The sequence below is a fragment of the Aphis gossypii genome, chromosome 3 (assembly GCF_020184175.1).
Source record: "Aphis gossypii isolate Hap1 chromosome 3, ASM2018417v2, whole genome shotgun sequence".
Lineage (NCBI taxonomy): Eukaryota > Metazoa > Arthropoda > Insecta > Hemiptera > Aphididae > Aphis > Aphis gossypii.
In genome coordinates this window covers 29173280-29192484 of record NC_065532.1, presented here as the reverse complement: position 1 = coordinate 29192484, position 19205 = coordinate 29173280, and the positions used below count along the sequence as shown (strand labels likewise).

Below are 19205 nucleotides of genomic sequence, written 5' to 3'. Positions count from 1 at the left end.
TTGGTTATTTGTTTGATTTGATACATCATTAGGATTCGTTAAGTAATTATTAATTACATCAATAAATAAAGAACTGCAACATTTTTTTAGAAGAATTAATTTAATTAATTTTCATTAATTTGTTTATTACAAAAACGTGATTGACTTAAAATACGAGTTTTATAAATAAAAAAAAAAAAAACAAATGATTCACTATCTTATTGTGAAAAATACTTTTGAAACAAAACTTTATTAGTTTTGTTAATAAAATAAAACAAAAAATACTTAAAAAATAGTAAAATAAATAATACAAAAATAAATTTAGATTTTAAAACAGTTATCTAAATAAATAATAATAAAAACAAATTTTTAATTATTGTTAAATTGTATGTTAGGATTAAAGCATACTTTTTTTTGATTTTCTTCTGGTTCATCTAAATTTTCCAACATGGAAGAAGTAAAACTAAATTCTGATTCATCGCTGCAATTATAATTTTTATTAAATTTATGTTTGAAGTATTAAATCAAGTATATACATTTAAAAATTAAAACATGCTGCTTTCAATAACACTTACCATGTATCTTGCGTGCCTAATGTGTCTATGGTATCATTTGAAGTTAATGAGTTTTTAATAATTTTAGATGGATCCAACTGAAAGATACTACATGTACCTTGAAAATCATTTGTGTTTGTCAAACAAATATCACTACCTCCTAAAAATAAAAAGAATTTAACCAATAAAATTGAAATATATTTTCTAAGATTCAGATATAACAAAAACTATAGTATTTTATTTACTTAATAGTTTTGGACGGTTTATAGTCAAAACTGCTTTGTCTTTTGGTTGTTTAGTTGATGTAATACTCCATGTATCTTCATCCACACAACAAGACTGGGTAATTTTTATGACACAAATTTCAGATTCAGATACAATTATTAAAAATGGTTTTTTGAAAGCTAAAAACAAAACAAATTATTTAAAATTAACCAAACGATCAATACTAAATTTATACACACCAAAACTATTTGGACTATATGGCCACTTCATTTCACCACCACGGGTTTTTTTGCCATCTGAGTCGACAAACACTCCATACACATTGTAACATAAAAGATATTCCTTGTTTTTCGTCAATTCACACACAAACATGGGTCGATAATCGTGTGACTTGGCAAGTGAATCGGTAAAAAATCCTAAAAAACAAAAATATTTATTATTCAAAATAATGATGGTGCTTAAAAATTACTTACTTTTGCAACTGAAATTGTCGATATCAATTTTGTAAAAGCTATTGGTAGTAAATATAATTCCACTGGGCATAAAGCAAATGCAATTAGTTGGAACATTGGTTTTCAATATTTTAGTTACAACAAACTGTGTATCTTGCCATTTTAAAACACTGTAGGAAATACAAATATTACATTATTAATGATAACATTACATGTTAAAACATTAACGTTATGATACAAATAATTTTAATACTTACGTAACACTATGTTCAGATCCTATAACCACCAATTCATTACAGCGCGAAACTGCAATACAGTTAATTTCTTTCAATTCAGACATAGTGGTATTATTCTTAGATGGTTGATTATTGCGTATTTCGTCTACAATACGAACTACATCAATAACTGGCTTTGACATTTGACTTAATTCAGAATTTAGAACAACAGTTCTCATATTACACTTTAATAGTTCTTTAGTGGTTCCTGAAATATAGTAAAATATAATATAAACACATCCAACAAATGAAAATACATAAAATAAAATTTTTATTTAAGCACTCACCAGCAATCATTAAAACTAATTGAAGTTTGGGCAAGAAGACAAAGTCATTGACTAATTTTGGTCCAACTATTGGGACGAGATCATGTTTAATTTGCTCATTCTCAGATTTTATATGCACTGAAAATAATCCTTCAACAGCACCTAATAAGAATACCTGCAGTTTCCAAAGATAACAGGTTAAAAACTCATAATATAATGCATAAAAGTATAACACTTGAGACTTACACTTTGTGATATTTGATGAATGCAGTTAACATTAAGTAATTTCTCTTTGTGAAAAGTGTATATATTATCTTTATAGTCATGATTTTGTTGTGATTGAGCAACACATTCACTATTATCTAAGAACTCTTTAATTATACTCAACCAATTCTGTTTTTCAGTCACGCTAGACACAATAATGTACAAAAATAAAGTCATCCACCCAGTGTTCAAGTTGTAAACTTCTATTTTTAACATCTGATCGTAATCTTCATTAGAATTTCGGTCAAATGTTGAATCATTTGATTCCGCTACATCAACAATTTTAACAATATTTGATGACATCATCAAAGGTAGAGTATAGAATGGTTGAGAATCATATTTGTCATTGAGAATTTGTAGGATCCCTTGTTCGAATTTTGCATATTTTCGATCCCAAATCTGTTTAGTGTTACTAAAAATAAGAAAAAAATGATGTTAATCAGATAAGCTATAAATATATTCCTGAGGAAAATGTACATCTAAATTAGTCATTTATATACAGAATTTTAATGGCTAGCTTTATACAATAAATATGATTTAATAATTTAACAAATTGTGGTAACATTGAAAAATGTAGTATACATATCTATCATTAATTTTTCGACCTCATATTTATTAATGACATAACTTTAAAAGTTTAATTAAAAAATAAAAGTAGATTATAATTTTACTAACATGCTTAAAAGTGAAAATAAATGTATAAATTGTAAAATATTAAATATTTACATAACAGGCAACTGATCATTATGGTACAAAGCCAACAAATAATGAAATTTTCAGTAGACAAAATATAATATATGCTGCTATTAAAATAGTAAGTGGTTATACGACTAACTTCTGAAAACAGTATAAGTCAATCTGCTTTCTAAACTCTTTTGATAGATCCCTTTATAAATAGTTACAGTGCTGTGCTCATATTCAATTTACAATAGTATTTGATATTCCATAAGACATGTCCCCTTTTTGATGATCAAGCTAATCTATCTATTCCCCCTTAGTAAATTTAGGTTTAATTATTTTATTAAACAATACAATTAGGTCGATTAGCAATATGATTTTAACATCTGTGTTAGTAATTGTCTTGAGTTAGTGTTGTCATACCTTCCTTACTAGTGTATTAAATATAGTTAATTATTATATTATTTAATTAGATAAGTAACAGTATTGATTTATCAAAAAAGCATTTAGTAATGAAATAATTTACATAAATATTAAATTTATTATTTAAAAGAATTATATGAGCTTCAGTATTGTAAAATAATTAATTTTGAAACATTAAAAACATATAAGCACTTACTCCCAAATAGTAACCCATGATTCAATCTCAGTTTTCTTCTTATTATCACTTAGAATAGGTTTAGTTGTTTCTTCTTCTTTTTTTATAGGAGTGCAATCAGGTAATAACTCGTGTGAGCATGTTACATGTGTAGACACCCTACACTCTTGACATTGACTTATTTGTTGCCTACTTACAATTTCAGTTTTGCAGTGTGAACATTGTAATCCATCACGCTTGCATATTTTCACTTCAAATCTAAATTTATTTAATAAAATAATAAATATTATTACCATGAAGCGTTTTTAAGCATTTTTGAATGAGTAACTTGCTTGTGAAATGTCTGAGATTGAGATACTGTTTTAGTAGTTAGTTTTCTATAGGCAGGTGAATTAGCTTCAAAATTAAGACGAGTGGGCACTAAAGGTGTCAATGGACCTTGTGTTCTCACCATATTCAATTCAGCTTGAGTTTGATAAAGTTTATTTGCTAGATCTTTAGATTTACTCCGCTCAGAATTCAATAGAAATTCAATTTCCTACATTAATTAATAATATATTTAGTAAACTAATTATTGAAAAGAAAGATATAAAATAAAATATTTTACTTTTTGATCAATATTTTCTTTATTTTTACCGCTGAACAACATATCACCCAATGTCCTCTTTTTTTTGGTCATTTCATCAAACTTAGTTTGTAAGAAATCAATAAGCTTTGTTTGTTGGAGAATAGTAGCATCTGCCTTTATTAAACGTTCCTCATAGTAAACTTTTTGTTCCATCAAACCATTCTTATATTTTGAAATAACGTTTTGCATAACCTAATACATGAGAATATAATAAGTTAATTGAAATAAGTGAGATGACATAGAACAACCATAAATTAATTTGATCTTAAACATACATTTGAATCTTCAACCATAGCTTCTAACTGAGCAGTTAACCGAACATTGGCTTCTTTCAATAACTGTTTTTGACTTATAGTTTCAGATATTTCCGCCTTCATTCTATTCAGCTCCTTAATGACCTTTTCGGATTCAATTTGTAATGTATAAAACATCGTACTTTTATCTCTTAAATCGGAGTTAACTTCATCCAACTATAAAAAAAATCATAGAACTGAATTATACACTACCAAATAATTAAATACTAAAATAAATACCTGTTTTTTCATTGCATCAATTTCTACATTCTTATCATGGACTCTATCTGTTAATAATTTCAATTCTGCTTTAACATTATCTTGTACACTTTCAAAAGTCTTTCCTCTACTTTCAGCTAAAATTCTCAATGATTTTTCTTCATTATACATTTTTTTTGCTTCACGCACTTCATTTCTTATTTTATCTATTTCATTCTATAGACAAATACACCACAATTTTAATAAGTTTATATTATTACTTAGAATATAATATGTTATATAATTATAGTAATGATAGCAATTCCAAAAAAAACCACATAAACACCTGTTTGGATTTAATGTCTTCCAAAAACTGTTTTTCTTTGTTTTTAAAGGTTAAAATAGTTTCTTCGAAGCCTTCAAGTTGTTCATCTTGAACAGTAACTAGTTCTTGTAATGTCTTAATATTAGTTTCACTTTTATTAAATTTAGTTTTATACTCAAGAATCTGAAATTCAAAATTAATTTAGAAACTAGAAAGTAATATTAAGAACTTAGGATTATTTAACTTACTTGTCTTTCAAGAGCAGATTTTTCACTGATTTGGAGTTTAGATTCATTATTTATCTTAGTCAACTCGTTACTTAGCCTTTGGCGTTCACCTACTTCCTTGTCATATTTCAGTTGTAATGTTTCTATATTTTGATTGAGATTTGTAATGTTATCTTGCAAAGACTTAAGTTCATCTTCTTTATTTTTAATTTGCAATTTATTTTCTTCTTGTAATTTAGCAATTTCTTGCTTGAAATTATTTCGTGCATCTTTGTGATATTCCTAAAATTTAGCTTGTTATTAGTATTTTTTTACACGGAAAAATTTATAAAATACTAGACAAATATTGAAAGTTAATCTTACTCTGAGACTACTAATATTATCTTCCATTGTTTTATATTTTCTTTGCAGTATTCTCAAGTCTAGTTTTAAATCACGAATTTCTTGTTCTCGATTTCGCAACTCTGTTTCTAACTGGAAGAAATAAATTAATTTTAAAACTTTTAGAAGTAAAAAATTATTAATTAATGATATACATCTTAATCAAAATACTAGCCCAATATTTATAAATATCCAAATTTGTCTAAGAAAAATTATTTGAGAAATTTGAAACCACGTCTAATTAGTATTTTATAATAATTTAAGAACATAAAAATACAAAATATTTACCTCTTTTTCATTTTCTTTTGCAGAGATTGCAGTCTCGTGTTTTTCAAAAGAAAGTAAAGATTCACTGTTTATACAACAGTTTTGTTGTTGCAGCTGAGCTATTTGTAAATGTAACTTTTCAATTTCATTATCTTTTTCTTGAGTTAAACAATTCAATTTTGATTCGAAATCAGAAGTCATTTTATTACAAATATTTTTATGCTCAGATAATACAGCAAGCTCTTTTTCTGCATATTGAGATATCTAACAATATAAAAATACATTAAAGCAAAATTATTGGTAGTCAAAAATAATGCTTAGGGTAACTAGACTTTAACAATACTTACTTTGACATTTAAACTTTCCAAGTCTTTTTCCATAACAACAATTTTTTTTTTGAGACATTGATTATCAGCATTTAATTTATTTTTTTCAACTTCAAATGCATCTTCTTTAATTTTCATTTCAGATATCAATGCAGAAACATGATTATCAATGCTATTTTCTTCGGTCAACTGTTTTGATCGACGTACCATGTGCTTTAATTTTGATTTAAGCTTGATAATTTTTTTATTTAGTTGTTCTTCGTTGCTTTGATATATCTTGATATCATCTTGGTGTTTAAATAGTCTGAAAAATATATTATTGATAAAATATTTACATTGTATTAATTGACGTTTAAAATTAAAACCATACTGTGATTGTAATTCACTGTTCTGGGCTTGTAGATCTTCATTTTGTACTTTTAGTTCCTCTATATTATATAACTCATTAATTGTTTTAATTTCCCATTTATCAATTTCATTCTGAAAGTATTGTAAATCAAAATAAATATACAAAAATGTACAAACCAACCACTTACTTTAACCATTTCTGCTTGCTTTTTTTGTGTAATATTCATATCTTCACGACTAGTATCACTAGTTTCACTGATTTTAGTTAATCTGCCTAATTCACTACTTAATGAAGTTACATCTACATGTAATAAAACATTTTCTTCTTCCATTTTTTTAATCTTCTGTTCATTGTCAACAAATAATGAATCATATTCTGCTAACTTTTCTTCATATGCTTGAATTAAAACTTGAGCATCTTCTAATTCTTTACGCTTTATTTTAATGGATGTTTCTAATTCTGGATTATTGGTCATAAAATATGATTGATTTCGTTTTGATACTTGCATACTGTATGTGAAACCAATAAATGGAAGATCTCTGCCAGAGAAGTGTTTTTGTTTCTACACAACAGAAAATTAATATTATAAGACTGTTTGAATTTAAAACTATCATCAACTTACTTTGAAATCATTTATATTCAATGCTGGACGAACACGTTCGTGTATTGGAAAATTAGAAACATCATTATCAGACGAAAGTGATGGAATGTAAGGGGGTACCTGGTCATGTAAGCTATTGAAATTTATTTTGGAAAAAATATCCAAATCTAACATCATATCAACAGTAAATCTTTTGTCTACATGACATACCAAAGACTCAATCATCTGTCTATAAGCTGAAAATTGTAAATAAATTAAATGTTTAAACAAAAATAAATCTGTGCTATTATTTATCAGATTAATTGACTTCAGTGAGAAAAATAATCATTTATTTTTATTTAAAGTACATTGATGTAGGTACTTACATGATGATACTTTTAAATTATTAGGATACTTCAAAATATTGTCAAAATTTAAAATATTTGAATAGATAACTGCTTGTTGTTCAGAATTGAATGGAGTATCTCCAGTTACCATCTCATATGCAACAATGCCAACAGACCATAGATCACACTGGGGTCCATAACCTTCCATTGATTTAGAATTTGACTGCATAAACTGCAAATTGAACAATATGTATAAATATTTTAAATGAGAATTTTCAAATTCTTTTCAAAAATTAATTTTTTTATAATCATTTTAATTTCACAGTATCTATTTAAAAAAAATTAATTCATTTTGTTCAATATTATAAATTTAATTTAAGCAGGAATACTTTTTACTTATTAGTTATGATTGTTATATAATAAATATTTACTATTAAGACTTCGGGTGCTAAATACTCTGAAGTACCAACAGGCATACGGACACATATTTTTCCATCACGGTTAAGTTTTGCTGAAGAACCAAAATCAACTAATTTCAAATGTCCAACACGATCTAACATCATATTTTCAGGTTTAATGTCACGATGAGCAAAGCCCATTGTATGCAGATGTTTAACAGCTAATAAGAGTTCAGCAATATAAAATCTGTAAAAAAATAATATTCACTGAATAAAACACATACATAATTATAAATGAGATTATAAAATACTTAATTCAATTTGATAATTACTTGGCTGTTTCTTCTGGTAGTGTACCATTAAATTTATCAATTAAATTTGCAAAATCTCCTCCAGGATGATAGTCCATAACAAGGTAAAGATTTTGAAAGTCTTGAAAAGCATAATGCAATTGTGTTAAAAAAGGAGAGCTCGATGATGCCATAATATCTCTTTCATACTCATAAAAAGCAATCTGAAATAATGAATAATTAAATGTTTTAAAATAATATAAGTTAGGTAAATCACTATACACTAAATAATAGTTATTTTAATTACATCTCTGTGATTAAGCAAATTATCCTTTTTCAACACTTTCATAGCAAAAATATCTTTGGTATGTTTTTCCACTACTAATTCTACATCTCCGAAATGTCCTTTACCGATCACTTGTTTAGATTCAAAATCCAAACGATTGACTCTGAGAGATTTCAACTCGGGTATGGCCATTTTAACTATAAACGTAAAATAATGTCAATAAACAGTTGCACATACACACAACATAAGTATAATTGCCCGAATTAACGATGAAGTAGATACATAGTGCCCTCTCTAATATACTTTAGACCAGTGGGATGATACTTACATTTGTTCACAAAATTTGTGATCAGTGGATCACTCTTCATAAATTCATTGTTGCATTCGTCAAACAACAATATGATGGCGTCGAATAGCAGTTCCTTGTTTAGAGCTGTTGTGGCCATAATTGCCGGACCACTGAGTACTTCGTTAATGCGCATAGATCGCACCGATATTGATTCGGCTGCCGGTTCCATCGCGAAATGATCGTCCAACTCATAGAGTAATATAGACGCCAGACGGTGTTCAAACTGTCAAAGTGTCGGCGATAATCAGTCACTCGGAAAAAACTGGTAAACGGTAAAAAACGAGAACGTCGAGAACAAACTTATTCGAACACGGTATTACGGTAATAACTGAAATGTCTGAAATCAGTAAACTCTAATAACGATATATTTTCAATTTTGCAGCTGGTCGTAAAAACCGTTGGGCGGCTCATGGAGCAAACAGTAAACTTTAAACACACACGACCGCAACGCTGTCTACCGGTTAACTGGCAACAACGGTCGTCGGTCACAGAAATAAAGAATTGAACTTAATATTATATAGATTCAATCATGAGACTTTTCTGATTCTCTGACTACACTATACGTCTTTACTATTTACATTATTAAGTATTTAATAAAAAATCTTCAGAGCTTCAGACAATCTTTTGATGTTCAATGGATTATGGTAGTTGTAAAAACGTGATTTTTTTTTTCATCAAAATAAATTTAAAAAATTCTACTAGACAACTGCGTTTTTGATTTTCAAACCGTTTATATTTGAATTTGAATTTAAAAAAAAAGAACTATTTAAAATAGAAAAAAATACCGAAACGCAGTTGTCTAGTAGAACTACTCAAGTTATTTTTGGTAGGTAAGAAAAATTATAAATTTACAGCTGTCGTGTGCTGCTCAACAATGCTTATATTGCCTATTCTGCTTAGTGACTAGCGTTAGCATAACAGCAGTATACGAGGACAACGTTCAAACTGTTTTAAGTTTCTTACCACAACCCTGAGTAGTGAGTACGAGTGTCGACAATGTCGAACACCCGAGTGCCGACTGCCGACTAGACAGTGGACAGTGGACACTGGACGGCGCAGCGGACACATGAATAATGAAAAATTTTCATTGAATATTGAATATCTTATCAGTTTTCACACTTTCACGGATCAAAACTGGTTTTCATATCGTGGCCGGGCCAATGGTAGTTTATTATTAGTTATAGCATTTGTTTATAATATATAGTAATACCACAATAGCGTTGATTACAAAAGAATAATATTTCTTTTATCTTTTTCATAAAACATCGATTGTTTATAATTTGAATAATTGTTTTTTTTTAGCTTGAAGAGAATTTGATGATAAAATAAATATACGAAATAAAAAAAAACACAAGGTACATATAAATAAATAAAAACATTTTGAATAAAGTGACTAAGATAATCGATGTAGACCTAGGTAATATAACTTGATACCTTATAATAATTTATTTAAATAATGAGTAACTTAAAACCCTTAGGTATTATTTAAAAATAAAACAGTCAAATACTGTCATACTGAATTTATTTTTAATTAGTAAGTACAACTATTACATATTATTTATATTATATAAACGAATAAACGGATAAAAACCAATTCAAAATATGACACTAATATACATACAAGTTTTTTTTTAATTAATAATTAAATAATTTTATTGAATTATTAATAGTCTATGTCAGGGGTTCTTGAATTAAAGATTTTTAAAAATCGTGGAGCCCTTACCAATTTTTTTTTAATACCTTTTTTTTTACAAAACGAAAACATCTCATTTTATCTTATTGGGTATAATCAAAATTATAATAATTAATTTATACTACAAATTACATAAATAGACATACCAAAAGTCCAAAACATACACTTAATTTTTAATTAATTTTATTACACTTAATTTTTGATAAAAAATGTAATATTGTATAAACTCGTGGGACCCCACACGAACATGTTCAGTGGGGCCCATTATCTTCTTGAAGAATAAATAAAAATAAATATAAATAATGATTTTTTTTTATTGTTAAAATTTAATTTTTTATTTACTTATGCGATGGATAATGTTGTATTTGAAACAAGGTTTTTAACATCGAAATCAATAATGAAAAAAAATAATAATCCAACAACATTGAAATAACTATAATAATGCACTCCTGCCGACCTGCCACGTTTTGACGTATTATGTTAAGGCTGCAGCGGACCCCCGTCCCCCATCATGAGTATCACGCTCCCCAAGGGGCAGTAGACCTGAGTTTAAGAACCACTGATCTATAAAATTATTAATTATTAATTATAATATGTACATTTGATAAGACAATGAGAAGCACGTAATAAATTGTTTGATTTTCAAGGGATGCCATAAAAATAGTGTGCACATATTTCAAATACTAATGAAATCTTTAAGAATAGGTAGTAAAATACGTAACGTTATAATTGATGAAATAAGTGCTTGTTGGAGAGGTGATAATTATCACTATGTTTTGTAGGAATCAGATACATATTTGAAATTGTTATTTTTCTAAATTACAATATATGTATAAGTTCTAAAAAAAAATTTCTTTGTTATTAACTGTACGTACTACGTTGATAACAAAAGATTTTTTTCACTTATTATAGTTATTAATGACAATTTTAAATGTTTGTTTGCAATATTACATAAAAATTATCAACTTCTTTAAACTTTATTACTCAAGTCTCTATATTCATTAATGATTTTATACCTAATCATTGAAAAACGAAAAGGATTTTATGAAAAAGTGTTATTTAAAATATTTACTGTCCAGTAGTGCATCAAGCGGATAGCTACTAAAGAGACGGTACAGTGGCAAGTGATAAATGTTAATCAAATATTTAAATGAATTCCATCGGCGATTAGTGGCGCTCGGCCTCGGCGTATACTGCGTACCTACTCTATCGAAATCGGTCCATTCTACGATAATGATAAAAAATAAAAATAGCACTACCGCTGTAGCCTGCACGGATCGGATAAAAACGAAACGTTGATTTCCGTTATACAATATTCACTTAATAATTATAATCATACAAATTTAGGAAATATAAAATATTTCGATTTATAAAATTAATAATAATATAATTTATTTTGGAGTCAACCCGTGTGGAATGTGGATAATAGCTTTTTACTTTTTGTTGTTTAGAGATCAATTATCATTGCTCGTCTGGTGTCTTGGACCTAGGGCTGGATGTCTATACCATCCTGATTTCATTATAATAAATTAATGCATACATATTATATTTAGAAGTTTTACATATTTTAGGTATTTATTAGTTTTATTACTATGTACTAATGATGAATTAACAATTTCTTGAAACTATGGATAAGAAATTTATAACGTGTTACTGTGTTAGTCACTAGATGTATATCGTAGTTTATAATATTAAAAAAGAATTGGCTAAATGGCTATATTTACTTGTTTTTGAGATAAACTCAGGTATAATAGTCATTGAAAAAAATCTCTATTTTTTTTTATGTATACATTTTTGTCTTAGATGTTTATTTACAGTTACGACTTACGATGTAATTTCACTTTTTTACATGTGATACTGTAATTATTATCTTGTACTCTGAACTTCTATAGTAATAACAATGTTTTATTCTGTGGATCTGTGGTGATTATCAACTCGTCTTTGTTTTTATTATATGTTGCGCTAGACGACAGTCATCACTCGTCAGATACTCAGGTCGTGGCTGGCAATGACCAATGGATAATAAATATATTCCAACGTTCTAATAATAACTCTACATAACGAGAAAAAACAAAATATAATTGGTTCCTAAAAAAAGATAGTTTGATGACCAATTAATTTATTTTTGATCATCACTGTGTAATCCACATAATCTCGTGTAATCATTTATCAGTCGATTTTTAAAAAAAAATTACTGAGCATAGGTATAACCTATAACTGCACTAGTTTTTATAATAATAATAATATACGAGTAACGAGTACCAGCTGTAACTATATAGAAAGTATATTGAAAATAATGGAGGAAAATTTTAGTTTTTTTTAATTTTTATAATGGGATATAAAATTTTTGAAATTGTTTTTATGCTTATTTTAATATATTTTTTTTTTTTTGTACATATAATTTCTCTTTTCTTTGCATTTTAATGATTAATTTGATATTTAAGGTGCTTAAGTCTAGTAGGTACTGAGGAATCAGCATTTATTACAATTTGTCAAACGCACTCATCAAAAATATACGCATATAATAATAATTGATAAGTCCTCGACATTTTTGGACATGACAACTTAACTGTTATACCATTAAATATTAACCAAATATTTATATATAGTTATTGTCCACCAATGAACTAAAATTGTGAACTGCTTAGGTTATTTTATTTATGTAAGAAAATTGAATCAAAATTAATAAATTATATTATGCGTTCATCGTTGAATAAAGAAAAATCAAAGAATATATTTTAAAGAATGTTTTAATATGAATTATAATATTAAAATATACCATATACGAACTTATCTATATAAGTTTGACATAACATTTTAATACAAAATACATAAATTTTGTATTAAAATTTTATGCAATATACTGCAAGTGGCAAGTCTGCAGCAGATTTGTCTGCAACAACTAAACCTTTTTTTTCTCAGTTTAAATCGACGACGATTGAGGAACCTATCTGGGAACATATTATAATAAATTATGTCCTGTAAAAAAAAAGTATTCATCAATTGTATCCCAAAAGATCAGAGATGTAATTTGTGCATTTTAATCAGAGATTTTTAATATATACATAAATATAATACAAAGCTTAACCGATAGTTAACGCCTAGTTTTTTTTTTAAATCGTGATTATGATAAACGAACACTTGCTTATTATTATACTTATCAACCAGGAATCGGAAAAAAATGCATTCATTATCATAAATTACGACGTATTTGTCGTATTTGTCACTAAATGTATTATATCAAAAATAATATCAAAGGCTTTGATTCAAAGCTCAGGAACTCTTGATGTTTTGACCCTTAATTTTTACCAAGGAGTACACTTAAATACGAAAATTTTTCTACTACCTATCCAATTTAGTGGTAAGAAATATTTATGTATACTTTTTTTTTTACGGGACGCAATTCCCACCGGCCGCCAGTTTCTTAAATCTTATAACTCCCAGATTCTACAATTCAATCTATAATTCTCTATAAAATCTTCAATTTTCTTTAATTAAATCAATAATTTTGACTTAATTATTTATAAAAGATTAAATTAAAATTATAATATAAGTAATTTTAAATATATTTATCATAAATAATAATATTGTATTTGCAATTCAAAACAAAAACTGTCAAAAGTGAATTTTAATTTATAAACATTCTGTATTATTAGCCATTAATGTATGTTAAAGAAAGATAAATAAAATGCAAAATTGTATTTAATAAGTCAAAAACTTTAGTTAAATATTTTCAAATTTATTGTTTTCAAACAGCTTATTTTTAAAATAATTTTATGTAAGATGACCACCGGGGCCAACTTTTTTTTTGTCAGAATGGCAATGAATGAATAAAGGGGTCAAGAACATTTTGTTTGGCCAAATGTAAAGGAAATTATGTATTAATAAAATATAATTATTTATTTATGAGTGTTTAAATAATGAATTATATTACATATTTTACGAATTTCCCTTGTTGAGTTTATTCTAAGTATACTTAGACATTCCACGAGGTACCCAAAACTATGAATATTAATTTTTCATCATACTTATATAATTTTTTAATTTTTATAAATCGAACTGAACACATAATATTTGCATTTCATATAATATATACACTCCACACTCGAGAGATCTATTTACATCATGACATAATATGACATACAATACTCGGTGCTATACATAACACACGTACACAAGGTGATCCACAAAAATTTCTCAACCAATAAATTTTATGATTTAAAATTAAAAGAAAAAACAAAAACAATTTCAATGAAACAAAAACCGTTACAGGTTTCTTCATCACAAAATATTGGCATTGTTCACCATTGACAATGACAATTAGGACACAATGAGATATCTATAGTGTATCGACGCCAAGAAAGACACACATCTAATCTGAATTCTCAATGGTTCCAAATATTGCGATCAAAGAGACGAAATATATGTACACAATTTACACACAGTTACCATACTCCCGGATGTATTTGGGGGCGCTTCATATAGGAATTTAATGGCACATTTTGCGATCCCTGAAATATTGGGCATGAGCCATACTCATGGCCACAAGCGAATTATAAGTTGTATGGTCGAAAGGGGTGATCGATTCATTTAAGCTTTCAGTCGGTACTTTATTGGATTGGAATTCAGTTTAAGGTGTGCGTTTATATATACTTATATTTCATTTCAAACCGTAGTCTTTATTTTATTTTTTATTCCATTTTATAGTCTTTATTAAGACTTAAGATTGTTATTTTCTTTTATAGTCAAATTACCCACATTTAACATGGCCGATCCCGACGCACCTGCCTGGATGCTTGATGACGACGTCGCCGAAGAATCTACTAATGTCGGTGCAGACGATGAAGTCGTCGAAGAGGATGCTGCGCCGGCCGCAAAAGTCGAAGCACCTAAACCACCAGCCGAATGGAGGAAAACTTATAAACTAGCTGTGAGTAATTTAATAAGAGTAGTTGTTTTCGCGTGAATTGAAAAATCGGGTAATTACAATAGTCAAGTATAACAATTTTCTAGCGTATTAACAATAATAATTTTTTTTGAAATTACGTCAACGTTTGATACCGTTATTTCATTTATTTGATTACTAGTTTTTCAAACAATTTAATTAATTTATTATTATACCAATAACGAATAAGCGCCGTACTCGGTAGTCGCGGAGTGTAATATTGCCTATACGAATAATGTCTGTATTATGATAAAATATATAGAACGCTTCTTATAGGTCTCTTATATACTCATAATATATACTATTCATGTACTACAGTCAGTAGTACCTTAATCGTGCATATATTATCTAAAAACTTTGCGCTTTAATATCGGTATATTGATCGAGATGTCGGTTTTGTATGCGACGTGTAGATCGAGGAGAAAGACAGGCGCAAGATTTTCAGACATTGGGCCCGACCGACCAGGCTTCAATACCAAATATTGTACGACTATCAGAGCAATTACTACGACGACTACATAAGGTACATGGACAGGCGACAGAGGGGATTGTACGACCCGGTGCCCGTTCCGCAGACGTGGGAGGAACGCGTGCTCAGGACGTGCACCAAAGACGGTCGCCGTCTGTCGTCGTCCGACTTCCCGCTGGTCAAGTCCAAGCTCAACGACTACATGGTGATACCGTCAGTCTGCCGGGCTGATCACGACAAGCATTACTACTACAGACAGTACTACGACCAGCTCATCGGTACACCTTGGTAAGTACGCGTTAGCGGTGATATTGCATTTTTAAAAAAACGTAAGAGTAATTTTATACCGCAGCGTACTGTGTGAACAGTGATTTCTACTTTTACCGAAGGTACCCCCCCCCCACAGGCTACGGTGTATGGTCTATAACATATACACACAAAAATAATTGTAATTTTATTAATTTATCAGTCCTCAAAAATGTAGGTCAGATATACTACACCCGATGTATGTCCATCCAGGTTCATAGAATTATAGGTCGTTGATTTATCCATAATAATAATATATACTTAATCAGTTATTGAATCAGGTAACTATTTCTGGACACCTACTCATAGACGATTTTACGAAATTAAGGATTTTTAATAACACAACATATTCTATCCGTTATTGTGCCTTTTCAAAATCAAATACTCTTAACGATTATATATTTTTGTTTATACTTAAAATCTGTCAATATTATTGAGATAAAATTGATTAAGTTTATTTTAAAATTTCAGGGTTACGCTGTCAACATTAGGACGTAATCCTAACATGTTGAGTGTACCACGGCCAACCATTAAAGACAGATTGCATGCTCAAAATAACTAAATTTATTATTTTGAATGCTGCAGACAAATTAGATTTACAACAAATTCTGCTGTACAATATACATATTATATGTATTATAGAACCATCAACCGACAACCAATAAAACTGAATTTCTACATTATTTGTATTTTTGTTTTTTAAATATATTATGCATATTACACACAATAGGTACCTAAATGACTTACCACTACGATCAATGAAGTCTACAACCTCATGTCAATCATTAATATCATGTTGTATAATAAAGATTTTAAAATAATTTGATATTGTCATTTTATATATTACTTATTTTTATACACCCAATCTATAAAATTATTAATTTAAAATGAGTGCAAATCCCACGTGAATTTGAAATTGGTTTTGGTCGATTATGCCGATTATGGGTGAGTAAATATGTGATGCCTAACACCATTGAATATTGATTTATAAATATATATTATAAAATCAATTCTAACATCATATCGACGTGTTGTGTCAATGTTTTATGTGAAATATATAAATAAACCTATTTAATATTTTGGTAAATTAATAGTTATAATAGATTTTATCTCATAAATTTATTTTTTTGTACAATTTATAATTTATATACAAATAAATTAAAAAGTCCTCAAATCTAATGTATACGTTTTTAACTTCCAATTATTTTAATATACATGATTTACGTATGAAAATTCAGCATTGATGGAAATGGAATTAGATTGGACAAAAATTATTATATTTTATTATTCACGAAACTAAAACCAACAAGACACTTATTTTAAACTACACGTTTTGTCTTAGATGTTACTAGTCCGTATTCTAGTCCCTACTAAAACAATTATATTCAAAACCGACTTGTTTGCCATGTTAAAAACGGGAAATTAATATTATTTACCTATTCATGAATTATTTACGCTTTGTATGTAAAATTAATATATTTGGCGTGGACACCTGTCGTGAATCGATATAATTTACTGTGGCTAATTGATGAGACATCCTCTAATCAGACATTTGACAAATAATATGTATTTCAAAGGCATTATTTAAAATTAAAAGTATTTAATGTATTGTTATTTATGAATTATATTAATGTAATTTATCAGTTGTCAGTTGTCACTGCAGAGTTAATTTATGAGCATAAACAGGGTCGATTTGGTCCACCCGGCAATCCTTACCCTAGGATATTTTTCAACTTTGAGGGCCCACAGCCAAATAAAGAAATGTACATTAATTTATTATTTACTATGAGCGTGACTCAGAGGTAAACAATTTTTTTTTAAACTAATCAACTGATGACAAAATCTGATTAGTTTAATAAATTGTGTGTACCTACCGCTCAAATACGCAAACTTATATGCTTCCATGCAAACATTAGTGAACGAGTACCTATGTTAAGAACTTAAAATTTATAAGTCGAACATAGGTCTTTAATAAGCCAAAAATAACTATAGATCTTTTAACTTGTCCGTTTTTTTAAGAAGACATCAATTAATTTAGGTATAAACATAAACTAAATTATTGATATTAAAAATACTATTTCATAAATAATAATTTATGATTCCTTAATCCTTTAACTATTGATATTTATATTCTTTTTTAGTTGTTTTCAATAAGGTATATTATTTTATATTTTATGTGCACAATTTAAATAAAATGTATACAAAATATTATTATTAATATTTTTTAACAAAATTATAATAATAAATATGTAATTTTGAAGTTATAAATTTGGTGTTAATCATTAGCTAGACCGACACAGAAAAAAGTTTAAATTATAACTAGATTAAAATTTTTTATCTCATACGGGCATACGGCAGTGGAAATGTAGAATTCAATATGTTTTGGAATAAACACGAAGGAAACTATTCTATTCAGCGGCGTAACTAGGACTACTCTGTGGGGGGAGGGTGATATAGATATTTTTCATTTGTAAAAAAAAACATTTATAGGTATCTCACAAATTATAATTCATTGTATTATAAAAAAAAAGGTTTGGGGGTGATATATCACCTACATCACCCCCCCGTAGTTACGCCACTGATTCTATTTATAAGTCTAAATATACCAATATGACTGCAGCATTAAAACATAAACATATAATTTTAATAACAACCATACCTATTACCCGTGAACCACCAACTAATAATTTAATGAAATAAGTACAATTTTAATTTTATCTATTTCATATTTACTTATAGATTATTAAACATATTAGGTATATATTAAAATAATATCTTAATATAATACTTTATAGATGGACCAGGAAAAGTTAAGCTCCTTATGCTCTTCAATAATTAACGTTTATGACAAAGTAGCTATAAAAGGTACTTATAGAAATAGGTATACACTATACAATCCACAACTCACCGTTTAAACTTTTAAGTAACAATAATTGGTAGTTATGCCAGTTATAGGATGTAGTCGTGTACTCGTGTATGCCATATGAAATAGTGCCAAAATGATGAATTGTTATAATATATTATACCAGAGCAGCTCATTTTTGAGTCATTACCCATGGAACGTTTTGTATTTTAATAAAAAGTCTTCAACTATATTTAATATAATATTGTTTCGACTATTCAACACAACTCGTAATCATTTTTAATTCATGAAATTAAGTTCTTGTCTAATATTCAAATCATTTTAATCTTTAAGAAAAAAATATACTAGGAAAAACGGAAGATATTATAATAGGTATAGTATTTAAAAAACAATA

General features: G+C 27.8%; 2 protein-coding genes and 1 long non-coding RNA gene across 3 annotated transcripts; 2 read left to right on the top strand and 1 right to left on the bottom strand.

Moving 5' to 3' along the window:
• Nucleotides 1-81: 81 nt before the first annotated feature.
• LOC114127685 (citron Rho-interacting kinase-like) lies at nucleotides 82-8900 on the bottom strand. The gene is made up of 26 exons (XM_027992001.2): nucleotides 8515-8900; nucleotides 8208-8383; nucleotides 7943-8124; nucleotides 7644-7857; nucleotides 7252-7444; nucleotides 6908-7122; nucleotides 6473-6847; nucleotides 6307-6416; nucleotides 5958-6240; nucleotides 5632-5874; nucleotides 5326-5436; nucleotides 4984-5244; nucleotides 4757-4918; nucleotides 4453-4647; nucleotides 4195-4389; nucleotides 3899-4111; nucleotides 3624-3829; nucleotides 3313-3549; nucleotides 1998-2427; nucleotides 1773-1926; nucleotides 1468-1693; nucleotides 1232-1380; nucleotides 998-1174; nucleotides 779-937; nucleotides 555-693; nucleotides 82-460 (listed from the first exon to the last, which is right to left on the bottom strand). The coding sequence occupies exons 1-26, from the start codon at nucleotides 8702-8704 to the stop codon at nucleotides 349-351; spliced, it is 5307 nt and encodes a 1768-aa protein (XP_027847802.2). The 5' UTR covers nucleotides 8705-8900; the 3' UTR covers nucleotides 82-348.
• LOC126550794 (uncharacterized) lies at nucleotides 8741-10072 on the top strand. Its single transcript, XR_007604816.1, has 4 exons — nucleotides 8741-8856; nucleotides 8918-9698; nucleotides 9838-9952; nucleotides 10014-10072. It is a non-coding gene; the product is annotated as an uncharacterized LOC126550794 (long non-coding RNA).
• Nucleotides 10073-14698: 4626 nt separating this feature from the next.
• LOC114127716 (flightin) lies at nucleotides 14699-16774 on the top strand. The gene is made up of 4 exons (XM_027992040.2): nucleotides 14699-14863; nucleotides 14974-15158; nucleotides 15587-15930; nucleotides 16420-16774. The coding sequence occupies exons 2-4, from the start codon at nucleotides 14994-14996 to the stop codon at nucleotides 16508-16510; spliced, it is 600 nt and encodes a 199-aa protein (XP_027847841.2). The 5' UTR covers nucleotides 14699-14863; nucleotides 14974-14993; the 3' UTR covers nucleotides 16511-16774.
• The last annotated feature ends 2431 nt before the right edge of the window (nucleotides 16775-19205 follow it).